Here is a 21960-nt window from a genome sequence, read left to right on the forward strand (position 1 = left end):
GAACTGGCGAACCCCAGGCCGCTGCAGCAGAGCACACGCACTTAACCGCTTGCACCACCGGGCCGGCCCCAATTTCACAGTTTTTTTATTTGAATCAGGATTCAAGTAAAGCCTACACTTTGTGATCAGTTGGTATGTCTTTTAATCTATAGACTCCATCTCCATCTCTTTTTTTTTTTCTATCAATTTACTTATTGAAGAAACCAGATCACTTGTTTTGTAGAGTTCTAGATGCTGAATTTTGCTGGCTGCTCTTTGCTGTAGGAAACCATGAGATCATGTAAGGCAGTTTCCATGGACCTGCCATTCAGGTCAGGTTGGGGTAAGAGGCTATCATTTTTGCATAGATGGGGGAAACTGCAGAGAATACCTCCTCATGTGTTCATTAACTGCAGGGCTCTCAGTCTGCAGAATTCGGGAAGCTAGTTGAGATTTTTTTCTCAGATTCTGTTGCTCAAGGTCTTCATTCCCTTCACCGAGACATAAAAAGAAAAAAATCCCAAAGAACAAAGACTAACATAACAAATATCATGTTTCTACCTTCTAGAATTATCCTGTCAATATTTCTTTTGCATATTTGCTTTCAGTAATTACTTTAGAGATGTAAATACATTAAAAATAAGTTAAAGTCCCCTTTGACCATCTCCTCATGTCACCTTCCTGAACTTTTTCCCAGAGGCGTTCACTCTCATGAGATTAGTATGCATCTTTCTAGACAATTTAAAAAGCCTTTTACATGCATACTGAGTGGATATCTGTGTGTTTTTTAAAACTTACGTACTGTAAGTGCAGTTGATCATATGCATTTTTCTGCGACTTGCTACTCCTGTTTTTAACAATTACTCCTACTTTTAACAATTAGAGAGAGGCAGGGTCTAGCCAGGCTGTGGTTTTATGATGCCAGAAATAGGGGTATAGTGGGAGGTGAATATTAGGCAGCGTCTATTCCTGAAAACAAAGGTCTACAAGGCAGCAGCCAAGAAATTTTCCCTAGATTGGAACCAGATTCTTAATGTGACAAATACCACGGAGCATTTATTTATTGCTTTTGGCCACTTTAACATCATAAGAAAGGCTTTGCTTGGCTTTGTAGGTGTTTTATCTAAATAGTTTGCTTTATAACCATTTGTTCTAGTTTTCCTGTTAGCATTGCTTAGTACTTTTTATTTTACTTTATAAACAAAATCAGGAATTATGAGCATACAGGATACTGTGGGATTCAATTAAATTCAACAAACTTGAATTGAGGAATTTCTATGTTCTATCTAGACAATTCCCAATCAGTCTGTGGGCCTCAGTCATCATTTGAGATTTTGTGATTTGGCTCTTGAATCTGACACAATGTCATGGCTGGGAACTATTGTCCTCTTGTTTCTCAGTGCGATTCCTTCCTAGATGTCCTCTTGGTTGATCCGTACAACAAATTCCACTTTGACTATTCATGGCTGGCTCCTTAGAATCCCCCTTTCCAAAGACAGTCTGATCTAGGAAGTCTGTGAAATCTCTCCCTGCAGAAATTGACCTGCTAGATTATACCTTCCCACTGAGAAGTTAAGCCTTCTCAAAACCTCGAGGAGATTAGGAAACTGACAGTAGAATTATATTGGCCTATACTTCAAAAGGCAAATAGTTTCACTTTTTATGGCCCTTAAATGGAATGTACTTCTGCTGCTGAAAGTTCTCTACAAGAATATGACAGGATGGAGAATGTAAATACAAAAGTACTGACCTCTGAGTCTCTCTTTTGGGCTTTGACATCATTTTTCTGGTGGAGAACTGACTTTTAGAGATCACATTTTCTCATTTCACAGAATTTAAGCAATTTATTTGATTTTTCATGGAGGCAACTTTGAAGAGAAAAAGTTGTCTAGCCACACTGACCCTAGTTCATCATGGAGGCATCGTTTATTAGCTGTCTGGCCTCTGCAGCAAGAACATATTTCTCTGGATCCTGGCCCACTTCCTGTTAAGAGTTCTCTGTGTCTCAAAGCATGTCCCTCCTGTTAAGGAGCATACAGATTCCTCAGATGTCTACTTCCAACTTAAAAGCCTTTTGAATTTTATGTATTCTTTCCACCTACTGTCTAGCATTTATTTTCAGAGATTTCTGGCATTGATTATGCTAAAGCCTCATTTGCATAAAACATGGACTAGGAAATTGGTTAACATAGGTCTTTAGGTCTTTGCTCTTGCATCAGTCTGAATCAAAGGGAAAAATGTCTGGTCAAATAAGTTATATTCATAAACCTCATATTGCTAAGTGATAACCAACTGAGCATTTCCCGGTCAATTCTAATTTAATTATTAATCAAAAGTGCAGTATTTAATTATTACTATTATCATATAATAGTATATATAAGTAATACATATATTATTTAATCGTATGTCATTTGTGCTTTTTTCAATCCTTGCCATGGGATTTTTAGACTGTGTTCAAATTGATCAGTGCATAGTTAGAGTGCTTCAATCCTAAATCTTGTCGTATACATAGCTGGGCTGGAGAGATTAAGGATTTGAGGAACCCTGCGTAATTCCACAAATAACCTTTTGATTTTCAGATTGTTTAGTGCATTGTTCGAGCTAGATTTTGGGATTGGCTTCCCCACTAATCCTATGCCATTGAAACATGGACAGTTTGAAACTAACCTTGATTGAGATCGACTGAGGTTTGACTGAGGTTCAAACAGGAGGTCTAAGCATTGGACTTCTGGATAAATCTGCCAGGAAGCACATAAGAAAACCACGGAAAAGTTAACACAATAGTATTTCCGTAGGAACACCTGAGAAGGAAGGCAGATATTCATTTGGCTCAATTTTTTTTGGTATGTAATTATTTTTAAAAGATTTATGGTTCAATTTGCCCAATGAAGTAGACTCAGAGAGGATTAAGTGAGAACTGGTTCATAAGGATTCTATTAGTTCCATGCTCTCGCCAATCATATTTAAAGTGTTATTTATAGACACAAATAACTGACAGATATACAGAACTTCAAAAAACGATTACTGTTTATGGACAAATTGAATGGAACTGTTTGGGGCAATGGCTTTTCTGTGCCATTCACAGAATGGCCCTTCAGGGGGTCCATGAGGTCAAAACTATTTCCATAATAATGTTGAGACAGTTTTTCCCTTTCTCACTGTGTTTATATTTGCAAGAGTGGGTGAATCTGTTGTTGCCTTAGCATGAATCAAAGCTGGCACCAAACTGTACCAATAGTCGTCCTACTGTTCATTGCCACTGTACTCAGATGAAAAAAACACATGGAATAAATGCCTCATTCACTTAAGAATGCCCCTGATGAAGCAATAAAAATGATTAATTTTTTTAAGTGTCTACCTGTGACTATACATCTTTTTAACATTCTGTGTGACAAAATGGAAAGAATGCATAAAGCACTTCTATTGCATCCCACAGTGCAATGGTTGTCTTGAGGAAACCACTTATGCAATCATTTGAATTGTGAACTAAACTATCTGCTTTTTTCATTAAACCCATTTTAATTTGAAAGAACAATTCCATTTCTCTTATTAATTTTTTGGAAAGTTTAGCAATCTTTTAAAGCTATGTTAACATGTAATGGGTGTTATTTTTAAATGAATTATATTATTTTTACTATAATACTACATAATACATACATAATAAATACATACATAATAAATACATAATAAATAATACTATAATTATATTATAGTATTATTTTTAAATGAATTAATATATAACTATTTAAAATTTTTTTCAGTTTTAATTTCTGTATGGTAAAGAACCCACATAAATGAATGCTTTTGTGAGTCTTCAATAATTTTAAGAGAGTTAAGGATTCTGAAATAAAAAAGTTTGAGAACTGCGACTCTAGGGTAGTTTTTCTGAAATAAACTCCCCTTTGAATAGTACCTAGTAACTTCAAAGGTATTACATTTCTGTGGTTCTAAGATTCGGTGATTTTTATTTTAAGGTTCTGAGCTTTTTACAAGACAATGGATAGAGGAAAACATGGAGGTCTGGCCTAATAGAGGTCTTTTAGTAGTTAGCCATCTGCAGTAGATAGATTTCGATAGGTGAACTGAGTGGAGCTGGCATTCATTCTTTCATTTTTTTCAACAAACATTTGTTGAGTATGTTCTCTGTGCAAATATGATATTGGTCGATGTGGAGGACACACAGCGAATCATACTTAAAAGCATTAAACTGTCGGGGCTGGCCCAGTGGCGCAGTGGTTAAGTACGTGCGCTCAGCTGAGGTGGCTTGGGGTTCGCAGGTTCAGGCCCCAGGCATGCTGCGATGTACCACTTGTCAAGCCATGCTGTGGCGGCGTCCCATATAAAGTAGAGGAAGATGGGCACGGATGTTAGCCCAGGCCAATCTTCCTCAGCAAAAAAAAGAGACGGATTGGCAACAGATGTTAGCTCAGGGCTGGTCTTCCTCACACACAAACACACACAAAAGCATTAGACTGTATTCTTCATGAAAGCAAGAATCTGGTCTTTTCTACTTTGGGAGACAGAGTGGTATGTCAGGCAGAAGTTGGTAGAAATCTACATTATTCACTAGTTGTGTCTCCTTGGGCAGGTTACTTACCCTCTTGCGCTTTTTTCTTCATTTGTAATGTGGGAAAAAATAATACATACCCTTTTGGGTTATTTTGATAATTAGAAACTTTATGACGTAAAAAGTGCTTTAGCTGTATCCTGGGATTTTGTATCCAAGCTACGTAAAGGGCTTTATTTTATAGCAATTTGCTAATCCAGGGAGCTAGAAACAAATTCATTTTCAAATAGGAAATTTTATATGTACATGTAAAAATAATCTTTGAAAAAGTTTAATTTAGTAAAGTAGAAGTTATTTATTTATTTTCTCTTTTTTTCCTTAGCTTTATTGAGGTATAATTGACAAATACAATTGTATATACTTAAAGTATACAACGTGATGATTTGATATACAGATACATTGTGAAATGTTTACTTTCATTTACTTTTTAAAATATTTAATTAAGCTAATTAACACATCTGTCACCTCACATAGTTGCTTTTGTGTGTGTGTGTGAGCGTGTGTATGGTAAGACTGCTTAAGATCTACTCTGTTAGCAAATTTCAAATATACAATACAGTATCAACTATAGTCTGATCCTTAGAACGTATTCATCTTTTAAGAAAGTTTGTACCTTTTGATCAACACCTCCCCATTTCCCTCACTCCCCAGCCTCAGGCAACAACCATTCTACTCTCAAGTAGTATTTGTTTTTAAATAACCAGAAAATAATCAGTCTGTCAGAATTAATTAACTTTTTATAAAGAGAGCTGATTTCCGTAAAAAAATGAGTTTAAATAGCTGTTAGATATGTTACATTAGGTTGTGTTAATCATTGTTAAAGAGAAAAATATTCAATGACAGTTTCTGAAGATGGGAAGGCAGACTTTATTCAGGACCATCGCAATAGGTATAGGGTCCACTGCGGTGGGATTTTATAGTGGGGAAGAGAAATCAGGCTCAGCCCTGAATATAGCATGTGCAAGTGGGAATTCATAGCCAAAGAGCAGGGTAGGGGTCGGTGAATGGAAAATTACTAAAAGGAAACATCAGGGGTAAGGGGACTTCTGGGTCAACTGGCCTAACCAGATTCTTGCTGAAGACAGACCATGGTGATCAGACATCTCCTGGGCTATAGTGGCAGACAAGGAACTAGATTAGATATGGAGAGTGATCAGATATCAAGGATGGGGAGTTCTGGTTAAACTGACTCAGCAGCCTTCTTGCTAAAACTAGATTTTATAAGGAAGTGCACAGACAGGCCTAGGAGAAGGTTCCGGAGCCTGACTAAAGTTTGATCAAGCAAAGAATCTTTGTCACCATAATCAGAATTGTGTTTTATATAGTCATTTAGGTCTCTCTATTTTTGTTAATTTTCTCATAATAAAATACTACATTATGTGGGAAAATAAAATTGATAGAAATTCTATAAGCATACTAAAAATTAATACACATAAAGTCAAGTAAAAGAAAGATTTTCAATGACAATATTCTCTCAGATGTAAATGCATGCAATTTTAAGCTTATTTACAACTCTATTTAATGTTAAATTGTTAAAAATGGTGCTTTATTTCATTGAGAAAGCATTTAAAAATTTTTTACTTATATTGGTTATTTTATTCCTGTTTTAAATTTATTTGCTTAATATAGATCCATTCTATAAGTCAGAATTTCATAAAATGTAAAAATTATTGTTTTTCTTAGTCTGAGTGCTCTTTATAAATCTTTACAGGAAGGTGGGTGTGCCTTTGGCAGAGGCTATTTTCATGCAGCTCTGCTTGTGAAAATTATAGAACGTGAATTTTCTTTCTCTAAAAATAGATTGTCACTTGCCTGATGACTCTTTCCAGAGTCTTTCTGTGGCAGAATGATGTTTGATTTCTGGTACTTAGTCAGAGATGCAGTATATGGATTCTAAACATTGCATCTATAGAAATAGATCCAAATATATTATAGCATTAAAAATATTTTTACATATACATAAAGAAATATTGTTATGTCTTTACTTATGATTCAGTAATGTGGAAGACACTAGCAATTCTGCGCTGAATTGGTTCCACAGATAGTTATTTTTAAATGTGGAATTTTGGAGTATAGGAGGTGTAGATCGATCGGTGCTATTTACAGAGGCAGAGGCACAAGGGAGCCGATGCCCACTGTTAGATGTATATATTGCAAACTATTTTTGCTTTTCTCATCATTCATCAAGTGCTCTGCTAGTCACATTTGCATGCATACTAATTTAACAGGCACCTGTTGCCATGGCAGCACAGAACAAAAAGGAAATCTATTATTTCATGAGGTGAGAGTTCCCAAGTGCTGCAGGTGCGGGCTGGTGAGAACACTTTTGCTTTCCCTTTGTGTAGCTCCCCAGGTAAGAGGCTAGGTCTGTGTTAACAAGTACCGTGGGGACTGTGGGATTTGTCTGAGGTTGCTCTTCTCTATGACCTGGTCAACCTTCACACATTCGTTAGACTACAGGAATCCAATCTAGCTCCACTGATAACATGGCAACCATACACTAGTATACACTGAGACAAATTCATGTAGAGGATTTTCCAATGTGAGTTATTAGCTGAGAAATAAATAAGTCCATATGTTTTGTGTTTCTCTGTACTAAGGGTGGGGCTGATAATGGCAGTGATTCTCACTGTCTTTTTGCCTTTTTGAAATAAGATAATTGCTGAAAATGGGACTTTTTTCTCCCATGCATTTTCTAAAAACAAATAAGATGTCTAAGGAGATCATTGAGATTCAGAGGAATCTTCCAGAAAAATGCTAATTATAGAAAAGAATGTCTTGTTGTTATTTCTGTCACATCTGCTTATTGTGTATTTATCAAATGCCTATTACATACAAGGTGTTATCCTGGACTCTCTGTGGGATATAAGAGTTCATGGTCCATAGTTAGTGAAATTAAACCCACGTAAAGAAGCCAACCAAGAGCAAGTGACAAGCACAGGCAATTCCATTGCTTGCTCCCTCCCTATGTTTTTTCCTACTCCATTCACTAGATGCTACTTTAAAAAGAGCCATGTCTTACCATGCCACCATTATTTTGCTTATTTGATTCTTCCCAATAGAAGATAGTGTTGTGGAGGAGCTTTGTAAATAGCCAAATACAAAGTGAAAAGCAACTTTCAGCAGAGTTCTTTCAATAATAAATATTTATCAAGTGCTTACTATTTGCCAGGCATTGGATAAGTTACTATGATGAATTGTTAAATTCCACTCATTGCATGTTAAATTCCACTGATTGCATGTAGAGAGAAATTTAAACTTTCTCTCTAAAAATGCAATTTTCTTTGTAAAGGTGCAGTTTTTAAATGATAAAAACAAATAGCTAGAAAAGAGATGGTGAAAATCTTAAGATATTGACTTACCAAACCAGAAACAAACACACACACACACTCACTTAGACCCTTAAAGAGGTGTAGGAAAACAGAGGTAGAAAAATACACAGGGTTATGTAATTTAACTAAAAGAATTAAATGAGAAAAATGTTTGGATAAGGGGAATTTCTATGTTAGAAAGAACGTCTTCCTTTTACTCTCTCTTCAGCTTCTGAGTACATTCTGCCATGGTTCCCTTCAGTGTTCGTTCTTGGAATATTTTCAGCTGGTGCTCTGCTCCCTTGCCTTTTACCTTGCTTCCAGCTCTCCATGAGAAAATGAGAGTGAAACTTGCAGCCATGTCGGATTTTCTAGCTTTCCCTTATAGGCACAGTACTCTCATTCACCCTTTGCTCTGACCACCTGCCTTCACGTTCTCCTTATTCTCAATGGCGTAGTCTCGTGCTGTGCTACTCAAAGTGCGACTCAAGGACCCATGCTAGTTCATACCAGTCCATGATACGTACAAAAATTGCAAATAAGCATTTAAAAATTTTGATAGCAGTTGGGTAGAGTAATTTATCTATTGAATCTAACAAAATATTGGCTGGTATTTTGTATTTAAAAACATTTTATTTCTCTAGTAATAAATTATTTATTTATTTATTTATTCATTCATTCATTTATTTTAACAAAGCAACAGTCCACATGGATTGTGGGACCAGGGGAAAGAAAAAACAAAAACACCTGGTCTTTCACTACAGACAGTCTGAGAAGCGCTGGGCTAATATACTCTCAGATTCTCTAAAGGTATCTTTGATTTTCTTCCTTCAGACCTTTGCCTGTTTTTTAGCTAATACTGCCTGTCTCTTAAAACCCAACTGCAATATTTTCTCCATCATGAGTTTTGCCCTGAACTGAAGTTCTTTGTATTTCTGCTGAAACCTTATAACCACTATTTATTGATCATGGTATCATTTAATGTCCTACACAAATGCACCTGCTTTTGTGCAGTACCACCGTGGAGGCTGTACCTCAGAGATACAATCGGGATGGATAAGACCATGGACTTTGGAGTCATGGACATCTGGGTTAAAATCCTGAGTTCTGTCATTAATGAACAGAGGCACCTTGGGTCAGTGAACCAGCCTCTTTGTGTCTCAGTTTCCTCATTTATCAAGTGGGACTATTGGTAGCACCTCTCTCTTAAGGTTGCTATGAGGATTAAATGAGATAACACATGTAAAGCATTAAGAGTACAATTCCTGGCACATAACAAACACTCAATCAATGACTGCTATTATGTTCTTCATTATTAGTATTAGCAGCACTTTTAGAATACTTTTTGATGCCTTTGTTTAGGCATTGCCTGAAATTAGTCATTTAATGGCATTGTTTTGAGGAAAAAGAAAATATGAAGAAACCACCACAATTGCTTTGGTAGACCCAATTTTTGAAGACACAGCTAGAACGGGAGTTGTGCAAAAGAGTGGAAAGTCATTGGATTTCTGTCGATTTCTAATGGGCTTTGGAGAGCTAGTCAGAGCAGCAGAGGCTCTGTGAACATAACTTGAACCACTTAAAAGACACTTTTTCCTCCAGGCAAAACTCACTCTACAAAAAGGAAAATGGAATTAAAAAAAAAAACTTTAGAAGACGGCAATATATCTAAAAATATCCCCACCACCAAAGAAAATTTGGCTGGAACACCTGGATTTTTCTGAGTATAATTTTAGTTAGGTAAACATTGAAAAGATGTATTTTCCTAAAAGAGGAAAGAGTAATTTTATGGAAAATGATGGTTGGCAGTAATCTTCAGATTTAGATCAGTTTTTCAAAAATATTCCTTGTTTTAAAGAGTGAGAGATGTGAATTTGAATAAGCTCCAATAATGATGATCTACACTCACAACCGTTTAACTGACAAAATTTACCCTCAAATAATCTTCTTTGTAGGATAATTATCTAAGAACATAGACACATAGATGTGAACTACAGTGCTTAATCATGCAATAGTTAAATGAAGTAACTTTTAATATGTGCACTAAACCCGTATATTAAAACCATAATATGGATTCATAGCTATCTAGGATATGCTTTGTCGGGCTTTGAAAAATAGGTAAACTCTCTTAAAAGTAAGCAGAAATATATTTAATATATAACTAAATTAAATGCCAAGCAGAATGGCACTGAATTTAAGGGAGTGGATTACGGTTTTGTGGTCAAATTATTTTTGGTATATTGAATGTGAATTCAAAAGGAAGACTATAAACCAAATTCTGAGAAGAGCTAGGGAACAAGATTTAAGAGCTATTTAAGCCCTTGCTAGACAAGGGCAATAATACAAAGACATAATTTACTATAGTTGAATAATAAGAAGAAAGTAAAACCCAGATATTTGAGCCTTTACAATCTGATTCTGTATCTATAGGTGTATAGACACACACACACACACGCTCAACACGTGTTAACATACCCACCAAGTACATGCACAGATCTGAATAAAAGGAGTGGTAAACATTTTCTGGAAGAGAAATTGAGCTGAACGCAGACACCCGTTTTCAATAATAAGGTCTGTTAGACTTGAATGGCACAGCAGTCTGTCGGGGAAGTAGTGAAATTGTCACAGACTGTTGAGTGATTCAAAATTAGATCAGACAAAGCTCTTTAAAAATATACTGTAGGAAACAAGGTAATGTTGGGAAGGCAACAAAAAGATGACCTAAATTGGTCTTTTCCACCTCTAACTTTTAATGCTTTCTTGTAGTTTAAAAATAAAGAGGTATAATATTTACAGAGGTACTGAGGGTTAGGGCCTAAACTCTGAAGTGTTTATTATTTAACCTTATTGTATATGATACTCATGGCTTTATTGTAGAAATAACAGAAATGTAGCTCTATGTCTTAGTCCTTTCCCCACCACCATGAAATCAACAATGAAGAAAGAGCTTAGGGTTCAGAGCGCTATTTAAGAAGTGGTTGGTAGATTTGTCCTTCAAAGTTCAGTTCTAAACGCGTTTATCCAACATAACAGACCTTGATGTTGTAGTAAAAATTAAATAGGATTTAGTTTTTTCCCCTATGTAATGTCATCATAACTGGATATAAACGTAACATAATGATGGAAAAATGGTATAGAGATTCTTTGAGAATTATTAGCTGATGTATATTAAAAACGGGAGATTGGATGAGAAGCAGCTTCCAAAAGAGTTATTTTTTTATGTTCTCTCTGACTCCCTGATCTTAATTTAAATAATTGGCGGTCAGATGCAATCTCTTTATATCATTTGGTTTCTCTTATATTCAAAGGCAGTCAAGGTACTACAAAAAAGGAATGAAATTGTTTGAGGAAGAAGGGCTCAATAAATTTTTCTAATACTTTTTTTTTTTTTGGTGAGGAAAGTTGGCCCTGAGCTAACATCTGTGCCAATCTTCCTCTATTTTGTATATGGGACACGGCCACACCATGGCTTGATGAGCAGTGTGTAGGTCTGCCCCCGGGATCTGAACCCACGAACCCCGGGCTGCCAAAGCAGAGCACGTGGACTTAACTATAATTTATGCTTTTTTCATTTAACCTATAGTGATTTGCTTAGAGCACTCTTGCTCACCTTTGGGAAACTTTCCTATCCTCATGTCAAACACATGCACTTTAACCAGCAGTGGGAACTTAACTGTTCCCTGGAGTCAACCTATGTGATCTTTTGGATAAACTAATGGTTAGACTTATGGCCCCGTGGATCAGCTGCCTGGAACCAATCCTGAGGGAGGCCTCCCTTATCTGTAGATTGTTTCTAGACCAGCTGTGTACCCTCTGCGCTGTCCAAATGCTTCGTGGCTCCATCCCTGCTCCATGTGACTGGTTTTACATAATATCATAGAAAATTGGCTTATGCTAACTTCTCTTATAATCCCTGCTTCTCAAAGTATGCTGTTTGATACAAAGTCCACGTATATGCAGAAAATGGAGAGGACGGTCATTTGCCCAGTTCTTAAAGTTTGCTGTGGTAGTAAGGCAAAATTAAATGACCACTTCATTTTCCTCTGGAAGTAGTGATGGGGAAGTGCTGTCCGTGGACCACATTTGCCTTGGTGCCTAGCTCACTGATAGGTGGTAGAAGATGTTCAATAAACATTTGTTGAATGAATGAATGAATGATCATTTCAAAGTAGGCTAAATTTTGGTACTACTCTTTCTGCTTTCCTTTATTAGCAACTGGCACCCTAGAGTGGCCAGCCCTGCGGGATCTGCATAAAGACAGGAGGAGGAGAAAGTATGGGAATTTAGTGCTAAAAGAATAAAAGTGACAATCTGTGTCTAGCCATCTTTTAAATCATGAGCATATGTACAATCTTCAACTAACCTTAAACTATTCACATGATGTATTGGGGGAAAAATCATGAATTTTGGAGACAAACATAACTGTGTCTATATCTTAACTTTGTTACTTACTAATATTCTACCCAGAGCAGGTTATTTAATCTCTCTGAGATTCTGTTTTCCTTCATTAAAATGGAGAAATTACCTTTGCCTTGGAGACTCATTTTGAGGTAAATCACTTCATACAGTGTGTATGTATGTGTCTCAACAATAGTAATAACAGTTTTCTTTTTTTTTTTGGTGAGGAAGCTTGGCCCTGAGCTAACATCCATTGCCAGTCTTCCTCTTTTTGTTGAGGAAGATTGTCCCTGAGCTAACATCTGTCCCCATCTTCCTCTACTTTGTATGTGGGACGCCACCACAGCTTGGCTTGATGAGCAATGCGTAGGTCCACGCCTGTGATTCAAACTTGCAAACCCCGGGCCGCCAAAGTGGAGCACGTGAACTTAACCATTATGCCACCAGGCCAGCCCCCAGTTTTCATTTTTTGAGTATCTTCTAGATGCCTGAGTCAGGGCTGGAGGGTGTACAAACATTTTCGTTAATCTTCCCACTAACTGTGCAGGGTGAATACTCTCATTCCCATTATGCAGGTGATTAATTTGAGAGTCAGGGATGTAAAGGAATCTACACAAGGTCGCAGAGCTAACAAGTGTGAGAATAGAGATTTGACCTTAAATTTATCTAACTCCTGACCCCAGGCTTTAGTTTACCCTGATTAATAAATATTATTTCTTTCCTTGCCCAAAAGCAATGGAAATAACCCAATTCTCCGTTTTCTAATTAATCTCTGTTTAACTTCTTCCATAGGGAGTAGCCTGATTCCTCATAATAGACCCCAATAGGACCAATAGTTTTGTTAATTCTGCTCACTTCTTTAGAATCTAGCTGTGGGCTCCATCTCAGCTAGTGTTTTTAGTTATCATTATTGGATCTCATATCTTTTCAGTAGATTTGTTCTATGTTATTTCAGATTAGATGTTGTAATACTGAAGCCAGAGAGGGTAGGGGATATAGTCAACTTTTAGAGCCACTGAGATAGCTCTGGTTTTCTATAACCAACCCGAGAGAGAAAATAAGATATAGCCTTCTGCATATGTAAATTACAAGGTTTCTATCTTCTGTCACCAATAGAATCAGAGATTCTTCTGGCCGTGTGTCTATATGTGATGTCAGTGGAAACCTTGAATATTAAGGGTGGAGATGTCTAACTTGGATGATCTGACCTTGGACCTGTTAGCAGAAGCTGGAAGTGCTTATAACCACAGCTGAGTCAGAAGGATATGAACCTTGGACTTATTCTGACAGTTGCCTTTAATTAAATGAGCCTGGCCTTATTAGATGCTGGCAACTCAGCTCTTTAAAAAGCACTAGTTCTTTGGAAATCTTCTAACTTTCCCAAGTTTTGTTTTTACTCAGTATCTTGGATTCTTTTTTTCCCTTTCCAGATTTATAATCGCTTAGATTCAAATTGCTGTGGATTCAGACCTCGAAAGGAAGATGCCTGTGTACAGAATGGACTGAGGCCAAAATGTGACAACCAAGATGCTGTGGCTCTAGCACACATTATCCAGCGAAAGCATGACCCAAGGCATTTGGTCTTCATAGACAACAAGGGTTTCTTTGACAGAAGCGAAGATAACTTAAACTTCAAATTGTTAGAAGGCATCAAAGAGTAAGTTTTGTGATATAGGAACATCTCCAGGACATCATTTATATTAAATAATTAGCAAGGTTTTGAGAAAAGTCACATCCTATGTCTGATCGATTTAACCCTTGAAAGGAATTGTGGATGTGGAATCTGAGAATGGAGGCTCAGAAAAGAGAAACAAACCCAAGTGGAACAGAACAAGAGTGCAGCCAGGGTGTCACTCTCACAACCCATGCAACCTACAAAGCTCTCACTACATTCACATCCATCATGTAGCTTGGCCCTCACTGCGCAAATCCATGTGCGTTAGGTTGGAAGCATGCAGGGATCTCTGGATTAGGAACTGGCAGAGCAGAGATAAGCAGGTGGCAAAGGCTCCATTATTAGGTCTTGGGACAGGGGAACTAACAGACATGCAGATATTGACATGGCAGGATGTCCAAAGGCATAATAAACTCGAGGGACTTTTATGAATGTGATGGAAAATTAGAGGCAATCTGCCAAGTAGAACACAGTATCAAAAGACAGAGGCTGTTTAATCCAGGTACGAGGGTTTTTTGAGCATTTGAAAATCCTTCCAGTAGACGTAGATTATGGGAAACAATATCTTGAGCTCAGATCTATTTGGAAATAAAAGAAACTAAGACACTTAATAGTGTCAGAAACCCCACCGTAGGCTAGATTTCAGGCTCCACCTCATAGCCACTCTTCATGGCCTTCTAACCTTAGAAATCAGAGTGACTAACAAACTGGAGTATGTCTGAGACTTGAAAATAGAGGGGTGCATTAGTAAAATAGTTAACCAGCTGTGTGAAGCTAAGTGACTGCTGGAAAGCACATGAGCAAGTCTAAAATTGAGGGTAGAACCTGGGTCTTCTGAAGCCAAGTCCAATAATTGTTCTGCAATAACTTGTGGTGTTCATGCTGTTACTATTTCTCTTGTCAATAATACTCTGAAGCATATTTCAATAGTTCTTCCCAGCACTATGAATTAGGTAATGTGGATTTTATGCACTTTCAACACTAGAGACAATACTGTTCCTATGAGAGTTTCATGAACCCCAATTTCATGAATTTTTGCCAGGTCTTGCCCTGTTATGACCTATTCCACACATCTCTTTGTGGATTGAAGGTAGAATATATGGTAGATTCTCTCTTTTATGTGTCTAAATTAAGGAAATTTTATGGGTAAGAAAATTTACATACCTAAGGCATCACTTACTGAGTTAATATTACAAAATCGTCTTAAATTCCTAAATTTCCTCTTAGAATTAGGAGTGCCTAGAGAATACAATCTATCTATTCCATCCATTCATATAAATATGAACACTCTTTTATTTATGCTTTCAAAGAAGATTTAACTTTAAATGCATGAGGAGTAATGAGTTTAAAGTTAAATCTTCTTTGAATATGTAATTCACACATTGAAAAGCAAAAATGAAGACTTTGCTAACCCATATTTACGCAGAGAATATTCCTGTTAATCAATGTAATGCAAAGACAGGTAATTTTTTTATTTTCTTTCACAGAAAGGATTAGTCACTGAAGAGATCATCTCATTTCCATCATACGTTCTGCCACAGCTAAATTAGTTGAAGGGCCATAGAATTTATAAATCATAGATTATTAATACTTCATAGTGCAAAAATGCCTACATAATTAATACTATGGCCACTAAATTAAATAGTCCATGTCTTCAGGGAGCTCAGAGCATCTTAGCGTTATTGAATTCCACACTTAGTCAGACTCATTAAGCACATCCAGCTCTGGCCTTTGGTCTTTCTGCAGCATGAGAAGTCCTGGAGCGCCTGGATCCCTTGTATTTCGTGCCCCCTGAGGGCCATCCCCAGCTTGCGCCATTGAAATTTGGAAAAGGTGCTTAGAAGGCTTGAAACTTTTGGCAAACTCTGCTCTTCAAACAAGTATATGTTCTTTTAGTTTTTAAGGAACAACTAGGTCTACTTGAAAATTACTACTAAACCCCAATATTTTTACTGTGCTTTCATCAGCATTTTAATGAAAGCTAGGAGGAGCCAAATTGGAGATTCAGCAAAACATTACTTATGAGTTTGAACCAGAAATTTTTACTATGTCCTTCAGATAATGTACGTGCTAGCTGTATACTTTCTAAATAAAGAGCAGAAAGCACAATGTACTCTCTTAAGGCAATTCAGCAAGGACCCTTCTAAATTGGCTTCAGGTTTTCCAGAGAGATGGTTCATTGTGGAATGCCCTGGCTCTAAAACTTGAGATTTGCTAAATTTGTTTGAAAACAATTTAGTATTCCAGGTTAATAAAATGCCCCTAGAGCCTCAGAATTTCTGAAGTATAATCTGAATCAAAGGCAATTCTTTATTTAATTGGGCATTTTGGAATGATTCCTTTCTCTTTTTACTACATATATTTTGGATTATTTTACATTAAATTCACTCATGCAACTTCTACTCAGGAAGAGTATTTTACTGAAATTGCCAGCATTTTGCTTCTCATATTTTCTTGCATAAAACCCCACGTTGACACTTATGAGGATACTATTCTACTTGACAGATTGAAGTGATTTCTATGGGTGAAATGAGCTGAAGATTGAGGAAAGGATTTTTGCCAGGCTGACAGAATCCTTGTTAATTCTTTGCCTCTCTTTGCCTACATATAATGACCTTCAGTAAGATGTTAGTATGTCAAGTTCTCAACGGTATAGAAAATTCAGTTCTCTTGAAACATATTCTTCTACTATATTATTATTAAGAGAAGTGTCAGCTTGACAGTGATAAAAATGTTTTGATTCTCAAGGTACTATTTGATAGTGTGATTTATGCCAGATTAATGAAGGGCAGAACAATTGGGTAAGGCATAATATTTCCAAGCAATTACTAAGACTGAAATATCATTTTATCTTTTCAGGTTTCCCGAATCTGCAGTTTCTGTTTTGAAGAGCCAGCACTTACGGCAGAAACTCCTTCAGTCTCTGTTTCTTGATAAAGTTTATTGGGAAAGTCAAGGAGGTAGACAAGGAATTGAAAAGCTTATCGATGTGATAGAACAGAGAGCCAAAATCCTTCTCACCTACATCAACGCACATGGGGCCAAAGTATTACCTATGGATGAATAACAAAAGGATCTTCTGGCTAGAGTACTAGATATATTTATGCATTTTTGTTTTTGTTTTTAAATCATGTACGCAAACCTCAAGCCCTTTTAGGAATGAGGCAATGTAGATGAAATACATAAAATAAATGAATTTAACCAAATATGTATGATAAGCCTGAGCATTATAGGCAGACTTAAAATGCTTTTGAAAAACATACTGCTCAAAAATTTTTTTGTTTATATTTGTCTCTAACATCATGTCACATGTCATGTGAGTCTCAACATCTGATTACAGAACAGTTGCAGTTATTACACCAGCTAGCTTTGTTAAAATATTTGTCATGTCGTGTAATAGAACAGTGTAAACCAGAGCTACTGATTCCTTTAATAAACCATATTTTATGCCATTTTGACTGGTCTGACCAAATACTAATAGGAATGGTTCTTGACATTCTTCTGTTTTTGATTGTTAAAGCAGAGTAGTCCCAACGCTACCCAGAGCCAACTCTACATTGGAAAACTGAGGCTCATGATCTGCAAAAACATCAGAGCATACAATAATTCTAAGTAGAAATGGTGGGTTATTTGCAAAACTATCAGTGTATATTCTATTGTATCTATAAATGATCAGCCATCTCTGTGATTCTGAGCAGCGAGAATCACATTTTCCATTTCTCTTTAGAAATTTATTTTGTTATCAGTATAGAAACCATCCAAATTTGACAATTTATACATTAGGTAGTTTTGCTCTCTCAATTTTGGTCCAATTTATGTCTAGTGGCTTAAAAATTAAACAATTTTAAGATATAAAGTTACGTATTTGAAACTGTACTTGTAGAGTATCTTTTTTTTAATGGGCGCTCTAAAAAAATTTGTAATTTTTACCAAAGGTGTACTATAATTTTCTATATATTTTATGAATAATAGTAAATTCCTTCAAATTTGTTCTGTGTAATTATATTTAAACTGATTTAATTGATATTGCCCAGATATTGACAGTAGGACCAGATATTGAAGGTGTGTAAATATATTTTTTGGCTTATTCCAATACGAGAAATATGAACAAATTAAACTAGAACCTGACTCTGTTGAATTCTCCTCAATGAAAGTGCATAACTGGAACTAAAACAGCAAATTTGGGCAATATTAAGCCTCAAACAATTCTCCCCAAACTCCCTCTACCAACTTTTTAATTAGGTGGAAGGACATGGACATATAGTATTTATGTGTTGGGTCTTCATGTCCTTGGAAGATACTCACGTCATCATGTATGTTAGATGTTCTTATAGAGGTTTCAAATCTCACACAAATCATTACTCTCCCACCCTCCCCACCCCCACACACCTCACCTTTTATTTAAAAGCTGATATGCTGACTTCTTTCCTGGAAAGCTCAAAAATACAATTTAAAAATGTTTATAATACATTTATCCTCTGTTTTCGCGGTTCTGTATGTTATTGCTAAAGGGACCCCATTTTCTGTGTTCTGATAGAGGGTAACTCAGCTTCACTGTAAGTTAGAACTAGTAAAGATATTACAATAAAGGTTAAGTTTTTTAAAAAGAACATATCTATAGATTCTAATTTATTAAAATGTATAAGGACAAAATGTCAAAATAACATGTTAAGTAGAAGAGAAGATAGACCAAGGAGAGGTGGATTATTTGATTGTCTGATTATAACTTTTCTAGGCTTGAATTCAAGTACTCCTTTTTAGCACCCTTATTTGCTGGGCTGACCCTTGGAGAGTGGTTTCCAGACTATTCTCCTCTTTGATTTTCCCTCTTTGCCCTGAGTGCCTCCCTCTGGTCCCACACATTCAGAATACTCTTTGGCTCTCCTGAGTCTCCACGTTTACCTGCTGCATTTGGGCTTTTTAAGATCCCTTTTTCTCTCATTAATCAACATATTAATGAAAAATTGGCCTAACAAAAGTTTGGAGACCCAGGTTCTACTTTGAGTCACTGACTTGAAATAACTCTGTCAAGTTGCCTTACACCTTGTCTTATCAAGGTGGCGTATTTGCATTTTAATATGCTTTTATGGACTATACCATCTTAATCCAAATTTGTGATATTGGTGGTGGGAATTCCAGGCTCCTTAGAAGGGAGCTTTAATTTTGTGTCTCAAGCTATACTGCTCTTGGGCAGCTTGGTCCTCCCATATGTGAGTCTGACTTTCTTTATTTGCCTCCAGTTATTCCAAAATGCTTAATATTAAATAAAAGTTCCGGGAACACATGTTTATTTAGTCACCTTTGCTTTTCAACAATGTATTTTGTTTTATAATCAGTGAATAATTCATGCTGTATTATTTTTGAATAATGCATAGCTGAAGGCCAAGCTTTTAATTCTAATAATAAGTATTACTCTTCTTTTCTCTTACTGAAACAGTGAGAATACTCTGTGCCTTTCAGATGTACTCAGATTATGCTGTGGTTTAGTTCACATAAGCACATTATGTGGTCTATTTATAACTTGATAAATTTAAAATAGAGCAATTTACCTTGGCAGAGATACAAAAGCTTATTCTTGTGTGATTTATTTTCTTTAAGCTGAGGATATGAAAATAAATGCATATCTTACAAATCTGTAATAAAAATATTAGAAATTAAAGATGTGAGCTTTTTATTTTGTAGATGGGTCCATTTTCTTTTGTAGATGGGTTACTTTTCAGAAGTTAAGTATGGAGGAATGTTTGCTATGTTTATCCGTAATAAAAGAAACAATTGAATAGTCAAGCATTTTATTGGATTGTGTTTGTGTATGCATGTATTTATATCATTATTAGTGATAATATGCTTTCTCTTGGTGCATGTATAGCATTGTTTTAGGTGGTATGCAAATTAGTTAACAGATATCATAAACTATAAGAGAATATTTAATTTTTGGCTTTCTTTTCTTTGCTTGGGGTAAGACTTAGAATTATGTTTAAAGTTTTCTTTATAGCATTTGTATTTATTAAGTTTATTGGACACTCGAGGAACTTATCGAAATATAAAATGTCTTAGACTTATGCTCAAAATATGTATAATCTCTGAACTTGTGTAATAGCTCGTTTGTTCCATTGTAACTTTAAACATACATTGCATTATATCTAATGAATACAATAAACTAGATGTAGATTCATTTACACACTATCTTATGAAATCCTAATGTTTATCTCAGCACAAGACAAAGTAAGGCACGTTTAGGGAACTAGTCTGAAAAGATGGTATGGAAATTGTACATGGGTCAAATAAAGACAATAAAGACCTTCCTCTAAAAACTAAATGGTATCATCAAGAATTAAGAACTTTTATTCATGCAAGATAAATCAACTTGTCAGAAAAATAATCTGATACTTGGAAATAGCCAGGAGAGATTTTTGAGTGTTCTTTCAGTGCAGTGCTGAGCTTGATTTTGTATTGAATGGGTTCTTGAACAATGTTGTAGGGCAGAGGTTAACTTGTAGATTTTTATCCCATAGAGATGCAAATAATTTCTGTCTGGTGGAAAAGACAACCCTAATGGTTTTATAGTTTATTACCCTGTTGGACATTAACCAGTTTTACATCTAGTCCAGCAATCTTATCCTAACATTGCCTATAAATAGTTAGCTTTTCAAAACTCGTTGAAATGCCTTTGCCATCTTACTGTTTCCCTTGTTAATTAATTATTTGAATAAAATCTTTGACATGTGTTCATTTTACATTTACATAGGAGTCACAGTTTTACCTTTTTGAAAATTTTGCTTTAATAAACTTTTGACTGCTGAGTCATATAATTTTATTTTCTTGAGAGTCATGATTTTAAATTTTTGAAAATTTTACTTAAACTGTCAAAACATAGTTACATGATTTAAGAACTGAATGGTACCATGTGATCAGCATCTTGTCCAACACCCTTAACTTCTGGATGAAGAAACTGAGGCTAAATGAGGCAAAGTTACTTGTCTAAATTTACAGAAATGGTTGATCTAGAATCTTCAGTGTTGGAAATGATTTCAAAAGTTAGAAAGCCAAAACTTTCTCACAGATTTCATTGTCTACAACAATAAAATAAGAAACACTAGCTCAATAAACCCTGAAAGTCTTACATGGGCATATTCATGTGTATTAATAATTTTAGGGCACATTTTTTGTGAACTGGCAAGGAGTGGAATAAAGCAAGGAAGCTTCTCATAGTATGAAACTTTTGATAATCCCATTGCACAGTTGACTGAGGCTCTACGATGTGTCGTGCTATGTGCTAGGCAATGTGGATGTACAAATTAATAAGTAACTTTTAGTGGGTTAATCATCAATTGAGACCTGTAACTAGACTTTAAGTTATAGCATTAGTAGAAAAAAGTTGAGGAAATCAATTCTTTGAGGAGTGTCCAGAAATAAACTCTTAGACTAGAGGGAAGATTTTGTACTCACAGTGAGTTTGACTCTATCTTTAATCTATTGTTGACATTACTGCTTAAAATGACTATTTGGAGTCATTTTTGTGGCTGGACAAATAGACCCATTCTTCTTAATATGTCCTGAGGACATCACTGTGTTCCAGTATGGTGGTACAATAGTAGATGCTCATAATGAAAACCCTGATTAATCAAAAACATGCTCGCGTATGTATGTTCTGGATCATTTTGAGAAGCTAATTAAAAGTATAGCCTATCTACACAATTCTGCATATATTTTCAAAGGACTTTTGGACCCTGGGATAGCCATCTCTGGAACTCTTCCCTCTCAGGTCTATGATCTCCCAGGTTAGGAACTCTTGCTGTATAGTATATTTAAGAAGGTGGGAAATAATATTGTACACTTTAGAAAGATCTTCACCTAATATGTTTTAAAAGTTTTGTTTTTATACAAAGGTGGAAACTTAGGTTCTGGAAAAAATTATTTAAATAATTTTTAAAATGATTTAAGCTTAATTTAAAATTATTTAAACTTTATTTAAAGTATTTAATGGGATACCAATAAAAGTTGAGGGACCATTGTCTTTAGTAATACTGTAA

General features: G+C 35.8%; 1 protein-coding gene across 1 annotated transcript in view; it reads left to right on the forward strand.

The window, feature by feature from the left end:
- The window catches only part of GASK1B (golgi associated kinase 1B), a 45165-nt gene extending 25451 nt beyond the window's left edge, over positions 1-19714 (forward strand). Inside the window, exons 3-4 of the mRNA XM_014780234.2 lie at positions 13686-13912; positions 16790-19714. Of these exons, the coding sequence (XP_014635720.1) occupies positions 13686-13912; positions 16790-16997 (435 nt within the window). The 3' untranslated portion in view covers positions 16998-19714. The remainder of the gene's footprint in view (positions 1-13685; positions 13913-16789) is intronic.
- Positions 19715-21960: the final 2246 nt, after the last annotated feature.

This window comes from Ceratotherium simum, chromosome 12, assembly GCF_057802395.1.
Source record: "Ceratotherium simum simum isolate JZ-2026a chromosome 12, ASM5780239v1, whole genome shotgun sequence".
Lineage (NCBI taxonomy): Eukaryota > Metazoa > Chordata > Mammalia > Perissodactyla > Rhinocerotidae > Ceratotherium > Ceratotherium simum.